The 17,407-nt window shown below is 42.7% G+C and overlaps 1 protein-coding gene across 1 annotated transcript in view; it reads right to left on the reverse strand.

Annotated features, from left to right (window-relative positions):
- TRUB1 (TruB pseudouridine synthase family member 1) overlaps window positions 1-16,467 on the reverse strand; it is a 42,318-nt gene extending 25,851 nt beyond the window's left edge. The window contains exons 1-3 of the mRNA XM_077821685.1: window positions 16,106-16,467; window positions 12,453-12,548; window positions 6,141-6,196 (exon numbers count right to left, since the gene is read on the reverse strand). Of these exons, the coding sequence (XP_077677811.1) occupies window positions 6,141-6,196; window positions 12,453-12,548; window positions 16,106-16,259 (306 nt within the window). The 5' untranslated portion in view covers window positions 16,260-16,467. The remainder of the gene's footprint in view (window positions 1-6,140; window positions 6,197-12,452; window positions 12,549-16,105) is intronic.
- Between the last annotated feature and the right edge of the window lie 940 nt (window positions 16,468-17,407).

Below are 17,407 nucleotides of genomic sequence, written 5' to 3' on the forward strand. Positions count from 1 at the left end.
ATGTGAGTGAAGCCAGAGTTGGGCTCTTTATAATGCAATTAACTAAATATGAGTGAACATGCTACCTGGGTGCCTGAAGTTTTGATTATCTTGTTTTATCTCACTTCAGTGAAGGCTCTCTGTGCTGGAGACATCCCTGCCGCTCAATCTCCCCCTGTCCCACTGGGAATTATTAGAATAATGCAATATCTCATTGCTAGCTGCTTAGGCTGCCAAGCCTCCTACCTCCCTGATGAGCCCACAACTTCTTTCTGCATAGCTACATTATTACAGCACATCTTAGCGTGGGAGAGATTTTTCCAAACTTTTCCAAAGCTTCCTTTAAACTTTCTGCTGTTAGCAAGAGCTCTCTAAATTATCTGCCCACAAACATCACCTCCACATAGTCTCAGTCTTAGGAACAGAGTTATTCTGATCAGACTACCCCACGTCTTTCAGAGGAAGAATAGCATGCTAGTCTTTGAGCCATAAGAGTAGCCCATTCACATGCCGTAATTTATTCCACAACTTTGCTGGAACATTTGAAATAAAAAAAAAACATACAGAGACGTCTATTTCTGGAAAAATATTAAGGAACTTGATAAGAAACTTGGAGCTTTGAGAAACTTTGCTGGACATTCCTATTTCTTTTGAGTTAGTCCTTAAGGAGGTCACATACTTGATTACAGAACTGATAAATCATGATATTCTTTACAGAGGCTGTATGAATTACAGGTCAGGGAATCATGCTGGTGGCAGCCAAATCAGCTTAAATTTGATAGGACGTTTGGAAAAATTCTGACATCCATCTCTTTGGTAGACCTGCCATACAGAGTTCACAGCAACCACATAAGTTTTGGGGCATGAGTGTAATTATGCTGCCAGTGTTGATAGACTGGATCTGATTTCTCTTGAAGACTGCTTTAACGGAATTAAAAAGAAAATCCCCAGCAGAAATGCATATTGAATGTAGTGGAATCGAACATAAAAAGGAGAGAATTAGAGCAAAAGTAACAATCATTTCAAACACGTGATGTATGATGAAGTAAGAGACACTCTAATCCTAGTAGACAGCACGACAGCTAAAAGGCAAAAAGTTTTTCAACAACTTTAGAATAAAGAATAGTCATGGCTAACTACTAGGAGTCCTGAGACCTCTGTAGCCACCCAGTTAAACCTATGAGTCTATCTACACAGACTTGCAAACTGGTTTAACCCTCACTTAAAAATCATTTTAACTTGTGTCAGTAAATTACCAAATTAAACTAAACCAATTTGAATGAGGGTTAAATGGATTTAGGAGCATCTACATTAAGGATTTGTACTAGTTTAGCTAGAACTATTGAAAGCTGATTTAGCTAATATGACAAAGCTTTTCTGTAATGGATAAGGTATTAAAAAGGGGATGTCAGACTATAAAAAGTTAAAGTCTCAAGTAACAGGGACTCAACCTCAGGAACTATAGTAAGTTATATGAGTACTATCGTCCTAATCCAAAGCCCACCAAGGTCAACGGAAAGACTCCAATTAGAGTCAGAGGATAAGGCCAGAAGGACTACCAGATGACCTAGTCTGATCTCCTGTATCTCAAAAGCAACTAATACAACCCAGCATTTTCACACTAAACCCAACAACCAAAACTAGGACAAATTAATATAAACCACAGGAGACTAGATGGTTATGTGCCACAGTGAGAGAATAAGAGGGACTGAGACCTACCAACGCCGAGGCCCCTGCAATGGCAGGGAAATCATTGTGAGAAATGACTGGATGATCCTTGCGAGTGACTTGCACTCAGTCACTGCAGTGGAAGGCAAAAGCCCCCAAGGTCACGGCCAATCTGACCTAGGGGAAAACACCTGAGCTTGTGAGCAAGAACCAGCCAGCCAAGCACCTGAGAGAGAGACTGCTTGGTACTGCCTCAGCGTCCTGGCTCACCCTTTCCAATATCTCATCTCCGGCTGTGGCCTTCTATGATGCATCAGAGGAAGGAGACCTAAAAATATCTAGAATACACTGGGAAGAGAGAGTAACACAATCCATTCCTGACCCCCTCCTGGTGGCCAGGTGAAGCCCTGAAACGTGAGCTTCTAGGAACGCAAGACAAACTGGAAGTAACCCCAGCTCTGCTGTCCCCTACTAGCACAAGCAACCCCATCACACAATCACACTCATAAATTTGCCCAGCTCTAAAGAGAGAGAGGTTCTTTGCTCCCACAATTGTTATTGGGAGGTTGTTTCAGAACCTCACTCCTCTGACAGTGAGAAACCTTTCAATTTCCAGCCTGGCCAGTTTGTTCTTGTGGCAACATTGTCCTTTAGCTTAAATGGCTCTTCCCCCAGTTTGGTGTTTATTCCCCCGATGTATGTAAAGAGATCAGTCATATTCTCTCCCAGCCTTCTTTCTCCTCAGCTAAACAAACTAAGCTCTTCCCTTATCTTCTCATAAGATAGGCCCTCCTCTTCCCAATCATCCTTGTAGTTCTTCTCTACACCTGTTCCACTTTGTATTCATCTTTCTTGAACATAGGAGACCGGAACTGTGCACAGTATTCCAGATGCAGTCTTACCAGTTTCTTCTGCAATGGCATTAATACTTTTCTATCACTACTGGAAATGCCTTGCTTGATATAGCCTAGGATGACGTTTGCCTTTTTCACAGCCATATCACACTGGTGCCTCAGTCATCTTGTGATCACCCAGGTCTCTCTCTTCCCCTATCATGTCCAACTGATGAGCGCCCAGAAATTCTTATTGTTAGACCCTTAGACCTTGCACTTGGTACTGTTGAATTTCATCCTATTTCTGTCACTCCAATCTTCAAGGTCATCCAGATCATTATCACACACTTTACTTTTTGTGACAAGGTCATTAATAAAAATCGTGAATAAGATTGATTCCAAGACCAATAGTTAAGGAACTCCACTAGTAACCTCCTTCCAGTCCAATAGTTAACCTTTCAACAAAACCCATTGCCCTCTCCCCTTAAGTCAGTTCTTTATCCAGTTTACAATGCTTGTACTAACCCCATAGTCTCTAATTTACGTAATAATCTCCCATGTAGTATTGTGTCAAATGCTTTATTAAGTCCATGCATGTTAGATCTACTGTATTTCCCTTAGTGAAAAAAATCAGTTAATATCTCAGAGAAAGAAATCAAGACAGTCTGGCATGATCTACCTTTGGAAAATCTTGTTGAATTATATCCCCTTTGCTGTTTGTCTCCATTAACTTAATTAGCCTTTCCCTCACAATCTGTTCTAAGGCAAAGGTTCTCAAACTTCATTGCACCACGACCCCCTTCTGACAACAAAGTTACTACATGATCCTGGGATGGGGGTGGAGCCTGAGCCCACCAACCTGGAGAGGGGAGACATGACCACAGCCCAAGCCCCACCACCCCAGGTGTGGTGGAGAGGGAGCCACAGCCTGACCCCCCACTACCCCAGGTGGGGCTGGAGCTAGGACTTCAGCTTCAGCCCTGGATCCCAGAAAGTCTAATGCTAGCCCTGGCAACCCCCTTAAAATCGGGTCACAACCCATTTTGGTGTCCTGACCCACATTTTGAGAACAGCTGTTCTATAGCACACTACTGAGGGCAGACTAACAGGTCCTCAATTGCCAGGATCACTTTTTTCCCTTTCTTAAATATAGTGACAATGTTAGCTATACTCCAGCCATATGGCACTAGCCCCAGATAGATAGATTTATTAAAATTCCTTGCTCCTAGGCTACCAATCTCATGTGCCAGTTCTTTCAGTATTCTGGGATGGAAATTATCTGGTCCCCCTGATTTAACCACATTAAGATCTTCACATTTTTCTCCCACCTCAGATGTCGTAATTTCCATTTCTATACACTCATTTCCATCTGCCATCCTGCCTTCATACCCATGTTCCATATTATCATCCTTATCAAAAACCAAGGCAAAGTATTCATTTAGTTTTTGGGTCTTCCTCTTCAACCTCCTTCCCATCCACACTGCATAGCGCCCAACCTCATCCTTTCTTATTCTTTTTTTTTTTTTAATATAGCTATAAATCCCAAGCCTCTTCCACATTTAAGTCTTTGAGTGCTTCAGTCGAGTTGATGTCTTCAACTAATTCCCTTAATTTCCCAAAGTCTTCCCTCTTGAAACCAAAATCCATAGCTGATTGCTTGGTTTTTGATTATCCTTCTACTTCATTTAAACTAAATAAACTCAAGATCACTTGAACCAAAGTTATTTCCTATGACTAGCTCTTCTAGGACAACCTCATTACTTACCAAAACCAAATCTAAAACTGCATCGCAATTGACTGCAAGGGACTTTAAATCAGGCCCTATTGCCACAACTGCTTTTCTGTCTATTATCTCTTCTCAAACCTGGGTGAATATCAGTCAGGCTCTAGTTCAGATCATCATCACAGCATCTATAAATAGTTTACTGGTCATGGATCAGAGATGAAAAAAGGAAGAAAAATAGTCAGCATGAAATGCATTAGAGGAGCTGTCAATTGACTTTAAAAAGTCAATTATTTTTAAGTCATTATTGACTTTCCTAAAGTAACAAAATCTGGAGAGCACTTGACTATTATATTGATTTCTTCATGTATTCTTGCCCATTTTCCCATTTTAAAAGTATTCTCTAAACAACAGGACTTTACATTTTCAGCTTTCAAGATGTATGCAAAACCCCTAACACCCAGGGCTGGAACTAACCATACTGGATTAACTGGAGCACGCCCACCTATCCACTTACCCAACATCTATTGCCTGGAAATGTAAACACACAAGTCAAGGTTTTGATGCAACTAGCCAGAAAGTACAACCAGAGGTGAGTCAAGTTCCCATCTGTTAACTATGCAGAATGATAGCTCTCCAAATCCACCTGTTGTCACTTGTGCTTTGCATACTAATCTTGAAATCTCAATCCTGCAAATACTTATGCACAGAATTCATTCACGTGAATAGCCCAACTGACGATAAAGGAATTCCTCATATGACTAATGCTACTTAGGTAGGTAAATGTTTGCAGGATCAGTCCTTAAGCCGGTAATACATGACACTTTTCTCTTTTGTATGATAGCTCCCAAAATCCCCATTCAAGACTGGAGTCCCACAAAGTCTTTGTATATATGTTCCCCTGATCAAAGAGTCCTTAAAATCAGAGTCTAGGAGCGCATAATGTCCCAAATGCACAGTGTGTTTTGAATAAGAAAACATTAAAAGAAGGTTACTTATTAGCCTTGCAGGTCTGTTTGACAGCCACTCTTAGAACCATCTATGCATTATATGTCATGCTGCCTTCGATACATGGAACTCCCCAATGGAATTAACCCAGAACACAAGTTCCCGCTCCTTCTCCAATTCCTTCCTCTTGACCAACTTTTGCTGTGATACCTACAAAGAAGTCAGCCAACTAATGACCTGGTTATACATCCATGGGAAACTGCTGTTTGTTTGTTTTTTACAATCTAGGATGATTTGGAAACATCAGTAACCACATATATAAATTTGTGTGATTAGATAGATTATTTTTGTCACCTTTATCCTCCCTTCCTAGTTTTGCTCACACTTGCTTGTTACATTTTGTGTCAAATGTTTTGGGGCTGGGATTATGCACAATGGAGCCCCCATCCCCACTTGCATCTAGCCATTATAGCAATACTAATAATAAAGATTAAAAAAAAAATTGAAGGGTTTCGTCTTTTAAGACGGCATGGTATTCTTGAGAAATCAGATGTGAAGAACAGATGTAATTTCATAACAGCTTGTGATGGAAGAATTATAGTATTACTCTTTTATATCTACTTGAAGGAAAGGATAGGGGGGATGGGGATTTTAAAGTTTTGATTTAAAAACAGAAGAAGTTACAATATTTACAGGACATCATTCATTATTGTGTTTCTATATCCCATATTTAAAATCTACAGAGAACTGAACATTGAAAAAACCTTCCTACAAAAGACCCCAATCATCAGTAAGCTCTCTGAGACAACATCAGAGAGACAAGGGTTTCCGACAGACAGTTAAGCATGCTTGTGATAGCAACACTTTGGGTCCCTGAAGGAATGAAGCCATTCTGAGTCCTTGCTTGATGCTGGATGTTTTAGTTGCCTGTAACACGATTCACCTCGACACAGAAAAAATATTAAGATCAATAACTTAGTGTGCCATACCTTGGAGCCTGCCAAAATGTTGCTCAGCATTTTAGTTCCTTTTCCAATACCGACCACTGCAAAGACAGAAAGAGAAATATTACAGCATTCTATTCCATTAACTAGATTCACATTCTCCCTCTACTCACTATCACTCAACTCACTGCCATACATCACGTTAGTCAGAAATAACACATTTCCTGCACTGCTAACATATACATGGCCTCAATTATCATGATCAGCTGAATGAGTCTTTTAAGAGGAGGATACCAAAAGATAAAGATATTGCCTAAGAGAAAATACCTCTGATGCTCTATCTACTGGGACTGAGGACAGGACAAGAAGCAGAAGACAGATAAGCTTTGCCTATTGTTAAAATGGTTTAATTCTACCCTGTGATTGGACTTGATTTATTTTATTTACTTTGATTTTATTTATATAGTCCAATAAATATTGGACTATATTTATTTTCAGTCTTCAGTAAAGAAAGACATAGCACAAACCATGGCTCTCAGTCTGGCCTGATAAAGTCTTAGGCAAGGTTCATTATTAGTGAGCTAAAGCCATTGCTGTAACTAATGGACCATTTAAAGGTTATTAGTAGCCTGTAGTAACACAGCTAAGGTATACCGTAATGGAATTAGTTTGGCAGTGATAGGACCAGGGCAAGAAAGTAAAATAATCATGAGGTCCCTGAGTCTTTTGCTAGAATCATTTATAAATCAAACAGGCAGACTCGAGTTTGTGTGGCCCACTGGCTTTTCCAATTTTAAACTACATTTTGACTTGTCAAAGCAATTAACAATCAGATTTTCAAAGTAAATGGGTAGGAAAATCACTTTACTGTGTTAGAATTCACATTAAAACCTATAGTAATGTGCTTTTCTTTACTAACTTTTTCCATTGGTTTTCTGCACAGTGATCAGAAGTAGTAGATACAATAGAAAGAGGAAAACAAGAAAACCAGGTACATTGTAACCACACATTTGTAAAACTGTCATCACCATACGAAGAGTATACAGTAGGATTCTCCAGTATTACCTTGTGTAGTGGATATACCTCAATATTGATGCAAAATGGTTATTAATAAAATTATGATAATTCTCTTTTATACTGTTAGAGTAGTATAATCTTGCCTTTACTCAGTTTTAGGAGATACAATTGTTTCCACACAGAATACTTGAAGAATATGATAGCTCATGTGCTTAAGTTTTTAGTTGCTAATTTAATGAAATCAAAGGTTAAAGCTAATTAAGGGAATCCATAGGAAATCTCTGCTTTCCATCAACCAATAACAGGCACCAAAAGTGTCAAAAAGGAGAACACCTCATTAGCCATAAAACCAAATATATTACCTCCAAGAATGTTTATACATGCTCTGGAATGCAGCTTTACAACTTCTGTTTAGCTTTAACGGTCTATATTTTCTTTTACACACATCTTTCAAAATAGTATAAAAGTGTTCATTATTGTGATTTGTGCCTTGTATAGACTATTTGATAAAAGTTAATTACAAGCTGTAAATGTAGGAACCATTGGGTCAAAAGACAAACAAACAACAAGAGCGTCTCTTTAAAGAACAGGATACCTCCCCTTGTACAGGACACTAGTTTGGTATAGACATGATCTTTATCTCAAGAAAACAACTTCTTAAAATACTTGTGTTTTAGAAAGAGATCTGGATGTGTATTTAGGATATTCCAAAGAGGGTTTATGTTTAGGATGCATTATCAGACCTAGAAACTAAGTAATAAAAGAGGCTGTCTTTATCGCCCCCCTTTGAAAAGGGAAAAATCTAGAATTATCCTTATTGAAACCGATTTATTTTATAATTGGTCTAAAGTCTTCAAATGGTAAGAAGAACATTTATGGTTGGACAATGTTTTATGGATGATGTTAGTTATGTCTAACTCTATGTTTCCTCTTGAAGGTGAAAACCTTTGTTGTCCCTTGAATGCTTTGAGATGTGTATTTGCAAATGTAATACTGCCTCAATACCACTATTATGTGAATAGTGGATGTTTTATGTAAAAAATTGAATCAAATGACCTTGCTATAACAGATTACTAATATAAGAAGCCATCTGAGTATAAAATCATTCATATTAATTGGGAAATTAATTAGTTATCTGGCAATGTTTAACCAACTCATTACCAAACTCAGGAAGGCAAGGAAAACCTCTCTATAGATTGGTAAGAAATAAGACACAATCTCTCCGCATAACCATTTAAGTTGAACAACTTTATTTAAGAATCATTTAAGTTTAAAATGATTTTTAAGAGCTTAAACACTTTTATATGCAAAACAGGAGTGTTTGGACTCATTTGAAATAGAATTTCAACTTCTGTTAAACCTTGATGGAACTAAAGGGATATCTCAGAAAATTGACTGAATAAAGGAAAAAATTACAGTTCTAATTTAAAGATGTTCTTAGAGTTTTCTCAACACAAAGACAAAAGCAATTTAGCCAGCTGAAGAATTATTTTGCTTGTCTTTAAATCATAGTACCTTCCCACTCCCCATGGCATGGCAAGAACCCCATGTAGCTGAAATAACGGGACTCTCATCCCTGAACAGGCATTAAGACTGGACCTACCATTTCCTGTCTCTCTGAACTATATGATTTTTAGCCATTTTTGTGATAAAATTACTTGGTGCTCAAAACCTTAAATCACCCCTTTTTACCCACATTTGCAATAGGGCAAGCCTACAAGGCTATGTCTACAGAGTACACTAAACCTGTGCTCTGACTCAGGTTTGAGTCCAAACCCCGCTGCCAGCCACACACAAATCAGTCTGACTCACGTGAGCAAGCAGACAGGACCCAGGTCCTAGGAAGCTGCTAAATGGACAGGTCCCACTGAGACTTGGGTCCAAGCCCTGTCATTTTGCAGTGTGGACGCAGGTCAAGCCATAGAACCAGGATAGAAGGTCTGTGTCGTGCAGTATAGATGCACTGGCATAGCTGAGACTTGGGTCCAGCTTTACAATGCAGTATGAATGCTCAAGCAGGGGTTTGGAAACACTGAGTCCACAAGCCTGAGTCCCACAGACGGAGACATACGCCAGGTATGAAATAAAGAGTCATATAAAAATGCATCTTTTCAGAAAAACAGTGTCTATACATTTGCAATGCGCTCAGCTCCAGAGTATCCAAGCACCTTATTAGAACTGGATAGTAGTGGAGAACTAAATGGCTCAGTTATTCAAAGGGAGAAACCTGGAAAGCTGTATGCAGAAGGGTGCAAACACGGAGGAGAGAAATTCTTTAGAGGGGTACAAGATGGTAAAACAAGGAGTCAGATGATGAAACTAATACAGGGACATTTTAAGGTGGATGACAGGAAATACTCCCTGACAAGGAGAATGAGTCTGGGAGAGAGGTCTCTCAGAGTATGTCTACACTACAATAACAAACCCGCAGCATCGAGTCTCAGAGCCTGGGTCAGCTGATTCGGGCTTGTGGGGCTCGGGCTGCAGGACTAAAAATAGTAGTGTAGATGTTTGAGCTTGGATTGGAGTTTGAGCTGCGAGACCCACCCCCCTCACGGGGTCCCAGGGCTGGGGCTTCAGCCTGATGCCGAATGACTACCCTGCAATTGTATAGGCCCACAGCCTGAGCCCCACAAGCCCAGGTCAGTTATGGGCATGCTGCAGGTCTTTTACTGCCAATGTAGATATACCTTCAGAGCAAGTGGAGGGGGCCACAACCACTGAGAGTATTTAGAACCAGACTTGACAAAACACGGTTAGCATGCACCATAGAGACCCATCCTGTAGTGGCTGGGAGACCGACTCAATGACTCGATAGCTCTTTTCCACGTCCATTTGTTTTAACACCATAATTCATGGGGTACAATAACATACTATGGAGACATTGATGCTGCACAAGAACAAACAAACCCACAGCTGTGAGTCTCAGAATCTGGGTCAACTGACTAGTTAAAAATCGTAGTGTAAATGGGCTCGGACCCACTTCCCTCTTTGGGTTTCAGAGCCCAGGCTCTAGCCTGAGCCCAAACTTCTACACTACTATTTTAGCCCCATAGTGTGAGCCCCTCACACTGGAGTGAGTGGACGCAGGCTTTAAGACTTGGTACTACGGGTTTTTTATTGCAATGTAGACATGCCCTATGAAGTCTTTAACTTCTAGGTCACTGATTCAAATACAGCTTAGGTCAACAGTGATTGAAAGTGGTCATAATCTGATAGTCAGTGATCTATACCAAATGAAATACTCGTTGCAGAACGTATGCCAGATTCAGAAGAGAGGCTGAAGCTCACACGGACATGCAGACTGAACTGCTCTGACCCCTAAAGGGGAGTCACTACAGGTCAGGGTAGAAGAACACTGGCAGAGTAGCAGGGGGGTAGGGGAAGCTTTTAGGGCTGCTGCTCACACTTTGAACCTATTTCATGGCTAACTAGCGAACATCAGCCACTACCCAAGTGGGTGTCCTTATCTCAGACGACTTCCATGCACCAACCATTCCCCAGCCCGTGCTCAGTTCTGAGAGGATAAATGGTGACTTCTGCCTTGTCAAGAAGGTGATTGAAACTGATTTTCATATCAAAGTTCTTGTACAATTTTCTGCTTTCTCTTCTCACCTTCCATCATACAACCATCACACTTCGCATAACTACAGTCTGTTCAACTCCTATTCCGGGGCAGAACTCCAGCCGCTGAGGAAGACTATGAGAAATGTTTGGTCTAAAGTTTTCCAAAGGCTTTACATTAGAGCCAGGCTGCTCCTTAATAAAAACCCCAAAGTGAACTGTATTAGGCCTTGCTCAAGCATTGCCTAGTGATCTCTCAAATGCTAGAACATCAGTGGAAAGAGTGCTTTCACCCAGCTGTTACAAATATGCAGAAAGGTCTGATATCAAGCAGCGAGAAAGGATCAGAACATAAATCTTGAAATTTGAAGCCACACAGGCACAGATCAAGAGAGGAGGTTTAGTAGCCTCAAAAGCTCCTTGTGATGCTGCTTTGTAGGTGGAAGAAAGCTTCCCCCACCACCACCAATACGCTGGAGACAACAGTTAACTGAACTGTTAGAAAAAATAACAGAAAGAAAAAATATTTTTATTTTATTTCTTCCCCTCCCCCAACTATTTCTTCGCACATCTTTTGAAATTTGAAAGCATTTGCTCCCACCCTCCTACGAATTTTGTCCTTTTCTATTTGGCTTGCATTGATTTTTCTCTGTCACTAGAACAAAACATCCTTTGCCCTTGTGAAGAAGCATCGATCGGAAACATATTAAGGTAATGCACTTCTCTGTCTTTACCAGACACACACACACACCCCAAGCTTGAATACATTCTGTCATGCCACAGATGCAAGCTCTGGAGCCCACTGGCTGCCAGAAGACAGTAGGAGAAGCCATTAAAAGGCCTCAATGATTTTTTTGTTTTGTTTTGTTTTCTGGATCAATGCTGATGGCTCCCCACAACAAGAAATAATGTGCTCAATAGGAACATCTGTGCAAAAGAAAGAACCTTCCGTTTCAGATCCAGAAACAATGTTCTTCAACAAATGGCAACCGAGTAAACAGGAAATTGGAACAAGCAGAGCTAAAGTTTACTTCTAGTCTATGGGAGTTACATTTTACAATGCACGCAGGCCACAGAGAGACAATTACCAACCTACTGGCAGCCATTAGCAACAGTCTGTTTCCTTGAAGCAAAGTTCTACTTTGAGAAGTGACTATGTCAAAACTCAGTGGATCTGTTCCCTATGTATATTCACAGTCACACCTGTTGAATTCAATTACAAAACAGAATTGTTACTGTTTTTATTTCTTTTAGTCCTGCAGAGCAACACAGCTAAGATTATGGAAGCTGCAGATTCTGCTCTATGTTGTTCTTCAACAAAATTATTGATGATGATGTGCAAGCTGGGATTAATCCATCTTGACTCTCAGACCCAAGGCTGAGTTTACACAGCTGGCAATTATCATTCCATTACCAGTAAATGGAACACACTTGATATTGAAATCATTGCGAGATAGTAAACATAGAAACCTCATTGATGCCTTTGTTATTAAATGGGTTATTTTTCACTTCCTATCAGGAACTACTGTGTTGCTGCACTCCATAGCTGAACTGAATCCTACGTATCTCTAGTTTCTAAAGCACTTTGGGATCTTTTGAGATAAAGACATAGAAATATAAAGCATTATTATAACAATAAACACTGCAGAATATTACAGCAGTTACAAAACACCAGCTTAGCCAAACAAAAGTATCTGTTTCTCCAGCTATTAGAAGTACAATTCATTAAATAAAAACAACAAAGGCAACTGTTGTAGATATTCATATTTTAATTACCCAGAACTCCTGCAGCTGCACTATCTAGAGTCCCACCATGTCCAATCTTCAAAATCTGTTTTTTCCTCTTTCTTGCACACTTTTGTATACCAGCTTCTGCAAAAATAAATTGACAAAACGCATTACAGAACAACCTCAGAACATGGCAAATGCAAAAAACTTATTTATGTTGCAATATATCAAAAAAGACAAAACAAATTCAATGGAAATCATTGTTCTTCATGCTCTGATTAAATCATGAATTATATACATATATACACACACATATAATTTCCTGTCTGCGAAAGTGGCTGCTATCAGCTAATTATAAATAATCTTATGCACCATTATAAACAGAAGTGTTAAAGGAATATACAAAACACACCAGAGTGGACAGGTTACCTGATTTGTTTCATTAATGCAACATGTAACACTATTACCAGCTGAACACACTCACAGAAAGCATCACGTACACTGAGCATTCTTGCTTTATTTGATTGCACATAATGGGCCACATACCACTCAGCTACATGAATGGCTTCAATAGGGATGCCTACATGCAACTGAGTGGAATTTGCTCTTTGTTGCCCATCTGCTGTGATGGCATATAACAAATAGTCTCATATGGGGAAATGTGACTGGCCTGTTACAATCCCACCTAGGAATTCCACAGCCTTGATCACTCCCTGAAAAAGAAACATTCAGCAGATTCTCGGGGCCATTATAAACTTGAAAGGAAGTCAACTGAATATACAGTTGAAAGAGCTAAACATGCCCCCAAATCCCCTGAAGTGAAGAAACAGACTGACAGAGCCAGAAGGGTACCCAAAAGTCACCTACTACAAGACAGGCCCAACAAAGAAAGGAACAGAACACCATTAGCCATCACCTACAGCCCCCAACTAAAACCTCTCCAGCGCATCATCAAGGATTGACAACCTATCATGAACGATGATCCCTCCCTCTCACAGACCTTGGGAGACAGCCAGCCCCCCAACCTAAAGCAAATACTCACAGCAACTACACACCACACAACAAAAACACCTACCCAGGAACCAAACTTTGCAACAAACCCCGGTGCCAACTCTGTCCATATATCTATTAAAGGGACACCATCAATGGACCTAGCCACATCACCAGGGGCTCATTCACCTGCACATCTACCAATGTGATATATGCCATCATGTGCCAGCAATGCCCCTCTGCTTTGTACATTGGCAAAACCAGACAGTCTCTACGCAAAAGAATAAATGGACACAAATCTGACATCAAGAATTATAACATTCAAAAACCAGTCGGAGAACACTTCAATCTCCCTGGTCACTCAATAACATACCTAAAAGTGGCAATTCTTCAACAAAAAAACTTCAAAAACAGACTCCAACGTGAAACTGCAAATTAATTCCAGTTCTGCAAACTGGACATCATCACATTAGGCCGGAATAAAGACTAGGAGTGGTTGGGTCATTACAAAACCTCAACCTAATTTCCCACATACTAATTTCCCCCTACTGTTACTCACACCTTCTTGTCAACTGTTTGAAATGGCCCACTCTCATTACCACTACAAAAGTTATTTTTCCTCCCTTGGTATCCTACTGCTAATTGAACTGTCTCATTAGACTGACCTCACACTTGGTAAGGCAACTCCCATCTTTTCATGTATTTATTATACCTGCTCCTGTATTTTCCACTACATGCATCTGATGAAGTGGGTTCTAACCCATGAAAGCTTATGTCCAAATAAATTTGTTAGTCTCTAAGGTGCCACAAGGAGACTTGGAAGAGACCTCAGGAGGTCATCTTAGTCCAACCCCCTGCTCAAAGCAGGACCAATCCCCAATTTTTGCCCCAGATCCCTAAATGGCCCCCTCAAGGATTAAACTCACAACCCTGGGTTTAGCAGGCCAATGCTCAAACCACTGAGCTATCCCTCCCCCCTGTTTTTTTTTGCTGATACAGACTAACACGGCTCCCACTCTGAAACCCATTTCCAATTTCTGTAGCTTCATAACAACTTTCCTATTATTTCAAGTGTTTCTCTCTCTTGTGTTACAGTGAGAGACCCATACAAACAACGGGAAGAACTTAGAAACTAGCTGTCAACAAAGCACTACCACTGTAATTATACTACACAGACATTAATCCAGCACTGGGACTCACATGGGCAGACCCCTGTGCCTGCATGGAGCCCCACTCAACAGGTGTCTACATGGGACAGAAATACTGCAGTTTTCAATGCAGGATTGGGGCCTTATACTGCAGGAGACTCTGTAATCCCCAATCAGGATCAGAGCTCCATCATGCTACGTGCTGTATACAAGATAACATGGTCCTGGCCTCCCAAGGAGGTTACAATCTTAAACCCCAACCCTGCAATTCACTATGGAGAGGTGGAGTAAGGAGTGGCATGGGGATTGGTTCTGTAGCCTTCCAACTGTGTTTTTCACAATCCTTAAATTCTGTTCCACTCATACAGACTCATGGGCCTCTGGGTGGGACTGAAATTATTTCAGTGGGACTTGATGGAGAAATAAGAATCCCACCACCATAGATCATACTGCAAGATCAGGACCCACCAGAGTAAACAATCTGAAAAATTAAGGAGAAAATATATTTTTCTCGCTTTCTCTTTCCATGATAGACAACAGTGATATGAACTTTGAAAAGGAAGAAGTAATATGTTCCTAGGAGTTGTGGTTTAGACCTTGCCTATGTTTGCTGGGATACTAAATCACTCCTGTAATGGAGATTCACAAAGAAGAGGCCCATATACATACCAGAAGCTTGAAAAAGCCTAACTAGGTGAACACCGATGAAGTGAGCTGTAGCTCACGAAAGCTTATGCTCAAATAAATGTATTGGTCTCTAAGGTGCCACAAGTACTCCTTTTCTTTTTGCGAATACAGACTAACACGGGTGCTACTCTGAAACAAATGGACAATGTGTTTTTTAAATCAGACATCTGACTGAAAGTGGCACCTTCATTTTGGATTTCATTTTAGGCCAGTTTTTAGTGTCTCCCTCCTGTGACGAAGGATTATTGTCCATATGTATTTTAACAGACATTTTACAAATCTCAATTCTCTCTAACCAAAGTATTCCTCCTTTAGACTTTTCCAGCTTTGCAGCCCTGGAAAATCTGGATTTTTAAACTTGCTTTGAAACTTTCAGGGGCACATCAGGCATCAAAATGTGCAGGTCAGGTAGACTCATGGTTATCTCCATGCACAGAAGAAGGGGGGGAGACAAATTAAGTGTGGATTCAAACTACACTGATTAAGGAATATGAACAGGTGAAGGTGCAAACTGCACAGCAAGGAAGCTACACTCAGGCAGTAATTTGCACACACAAAACCCTTACCTGGGCCTGGGGTAACTGGAATGGGACACTTACAGGGGCAAGGGCCCCAGCCACCTGCAGAGGGGAACTGATGGTGCAGCAATTGGCTTTGCATACATACAGTTAAGAGGGCAAAGTACTGGGTGCAGGCGGATACTCTCAGCACTAATGCTGTGGGACTCCTACCACTGTAGGAAGTGCATGAAGTTCCCAGCATGTGTCATCCAGACCTGCCTCCTCCCAAGGTACCCCCCCGTCCCAGCTTGACCCTCCCGCCGTGGCCTCCCCCCACCCAGCCCGAGGGTGACATCCTGCCCCTTCCCAGCAGTACCTGCCAGCAGCTTCTCCTTCAGCTGGTTGAGCACGTTAGCTGAAGTGGGCCCCTTGGGTTTGTACACAGCGAACAGCCCGCTCAGAGAGAAGAGTTTAGCTGCTGCTGTGTTGGCCAGAACATGCCCCAGCTTCCCGTGCACCTTCTCGGCCATGCTCCGGGCCGGGCTCGCCCAGGCTGAAGATGCACCGAGGAGGCCAGGGGACGGCGGCTCGGGCCCGGCTTCCTGGCTACCCACGCGGGGCCCTGCAGCGGAGCAGCGGCGAGGGACAGCGCGGCGCGGCGCGCCGGGCCGGGCCGGGCCGGTCGCGCGCAGGCTCGCGCGCTGGGAGGTGGAGGATTCGCCGGGCCGGGCCGGTCGCGCGCAGGCTCGCGCGCTGGGAGGTGGAGGATTCGCCGGGCCCGGCCCCGGGCGCGCGCGCTCTACAGCAGGCGCGCGCGGAGGCGGCTGGAGGGGCCTCACCCTGCAGCTCGGCTCGGCTGGGCCAGCCCCGCCTCTGCCTGCTGCGGGAGGGGCGGTGTCCGGGGAGCACCGGGGTGGGGTGATGCTGTGCCCCCCCCCGGGATTCCGTTCCGCCTGCGGTGCACAGGCTGCTGCTGCTGCTCTGGGCATGGCGTGCACAGGGTTGTGCAAAGGGTGAGCCGCTTTTCAGAGACACACCTGGTCGCGGGGGGGGGGTCACAGGGATGGCACCGTGCAGCTTTGCTGAGGGCGCCTGGGAGGGTTTCTTTTGTGCACCGGGGGGACGGGGGATGGGAGAGGGCAGACAACTAACTGCGCCCTCCTCCTGCCGGCTCTCGTCTCCACGAGTTGCTCTGCTCGTCCGTGTCGCACGCAGGTGGGGTTTTTTTATGGCCCGTACTCACTTTCTTTCTTCAGAGTCCCCAAATTTACAGTTACGGCTGTTGACCCAAAATGGCCCTGTGCTACCAGCGTGCCCCTTCCTGCTGGGGGTGGGCCCATGCTGTGCCACACAGCTCCCCTGCCCAACACCCCCTGGATCCACTATGCCCTGCACCCCCTGAACCCACTATGGCCAGAGCCCCCCCAACTCCCCCCTCCATTTCCACCACAAATGCACAGTGCTGTGCACACCACCACCCCTGCCCAGCGCCCCCCCCGCCCACAGCCCCACCACAGCTGCCCAGCACCCCACACAGAACCCCCCACTCGCTAGTTTCCCAATACACACAGATTTCTCCTCCCTCCCAGTGCCCTTCCCCGCAGTCCCACCACCGCAACTAAACAACACCCCACACAGACCCCCACTGCCCTGATACACACTATCTCCCCCACTGCCT

The sequence above is a fragment of the Eretmochelys imbricata genome, chromosome 7 (assembly GCF_965152235.1).
Source record: "Eretmochelys imbricata isolate rEreImb1 chromosome 7, rEreImb1.hap1, whole genome shotgun sequence".
Lineage (NCBI taxonomy): Eukaryota > Metazoa > Chordata > Testudines > Cheloniidae > Eretmochelys > Eretmochelys imbricata.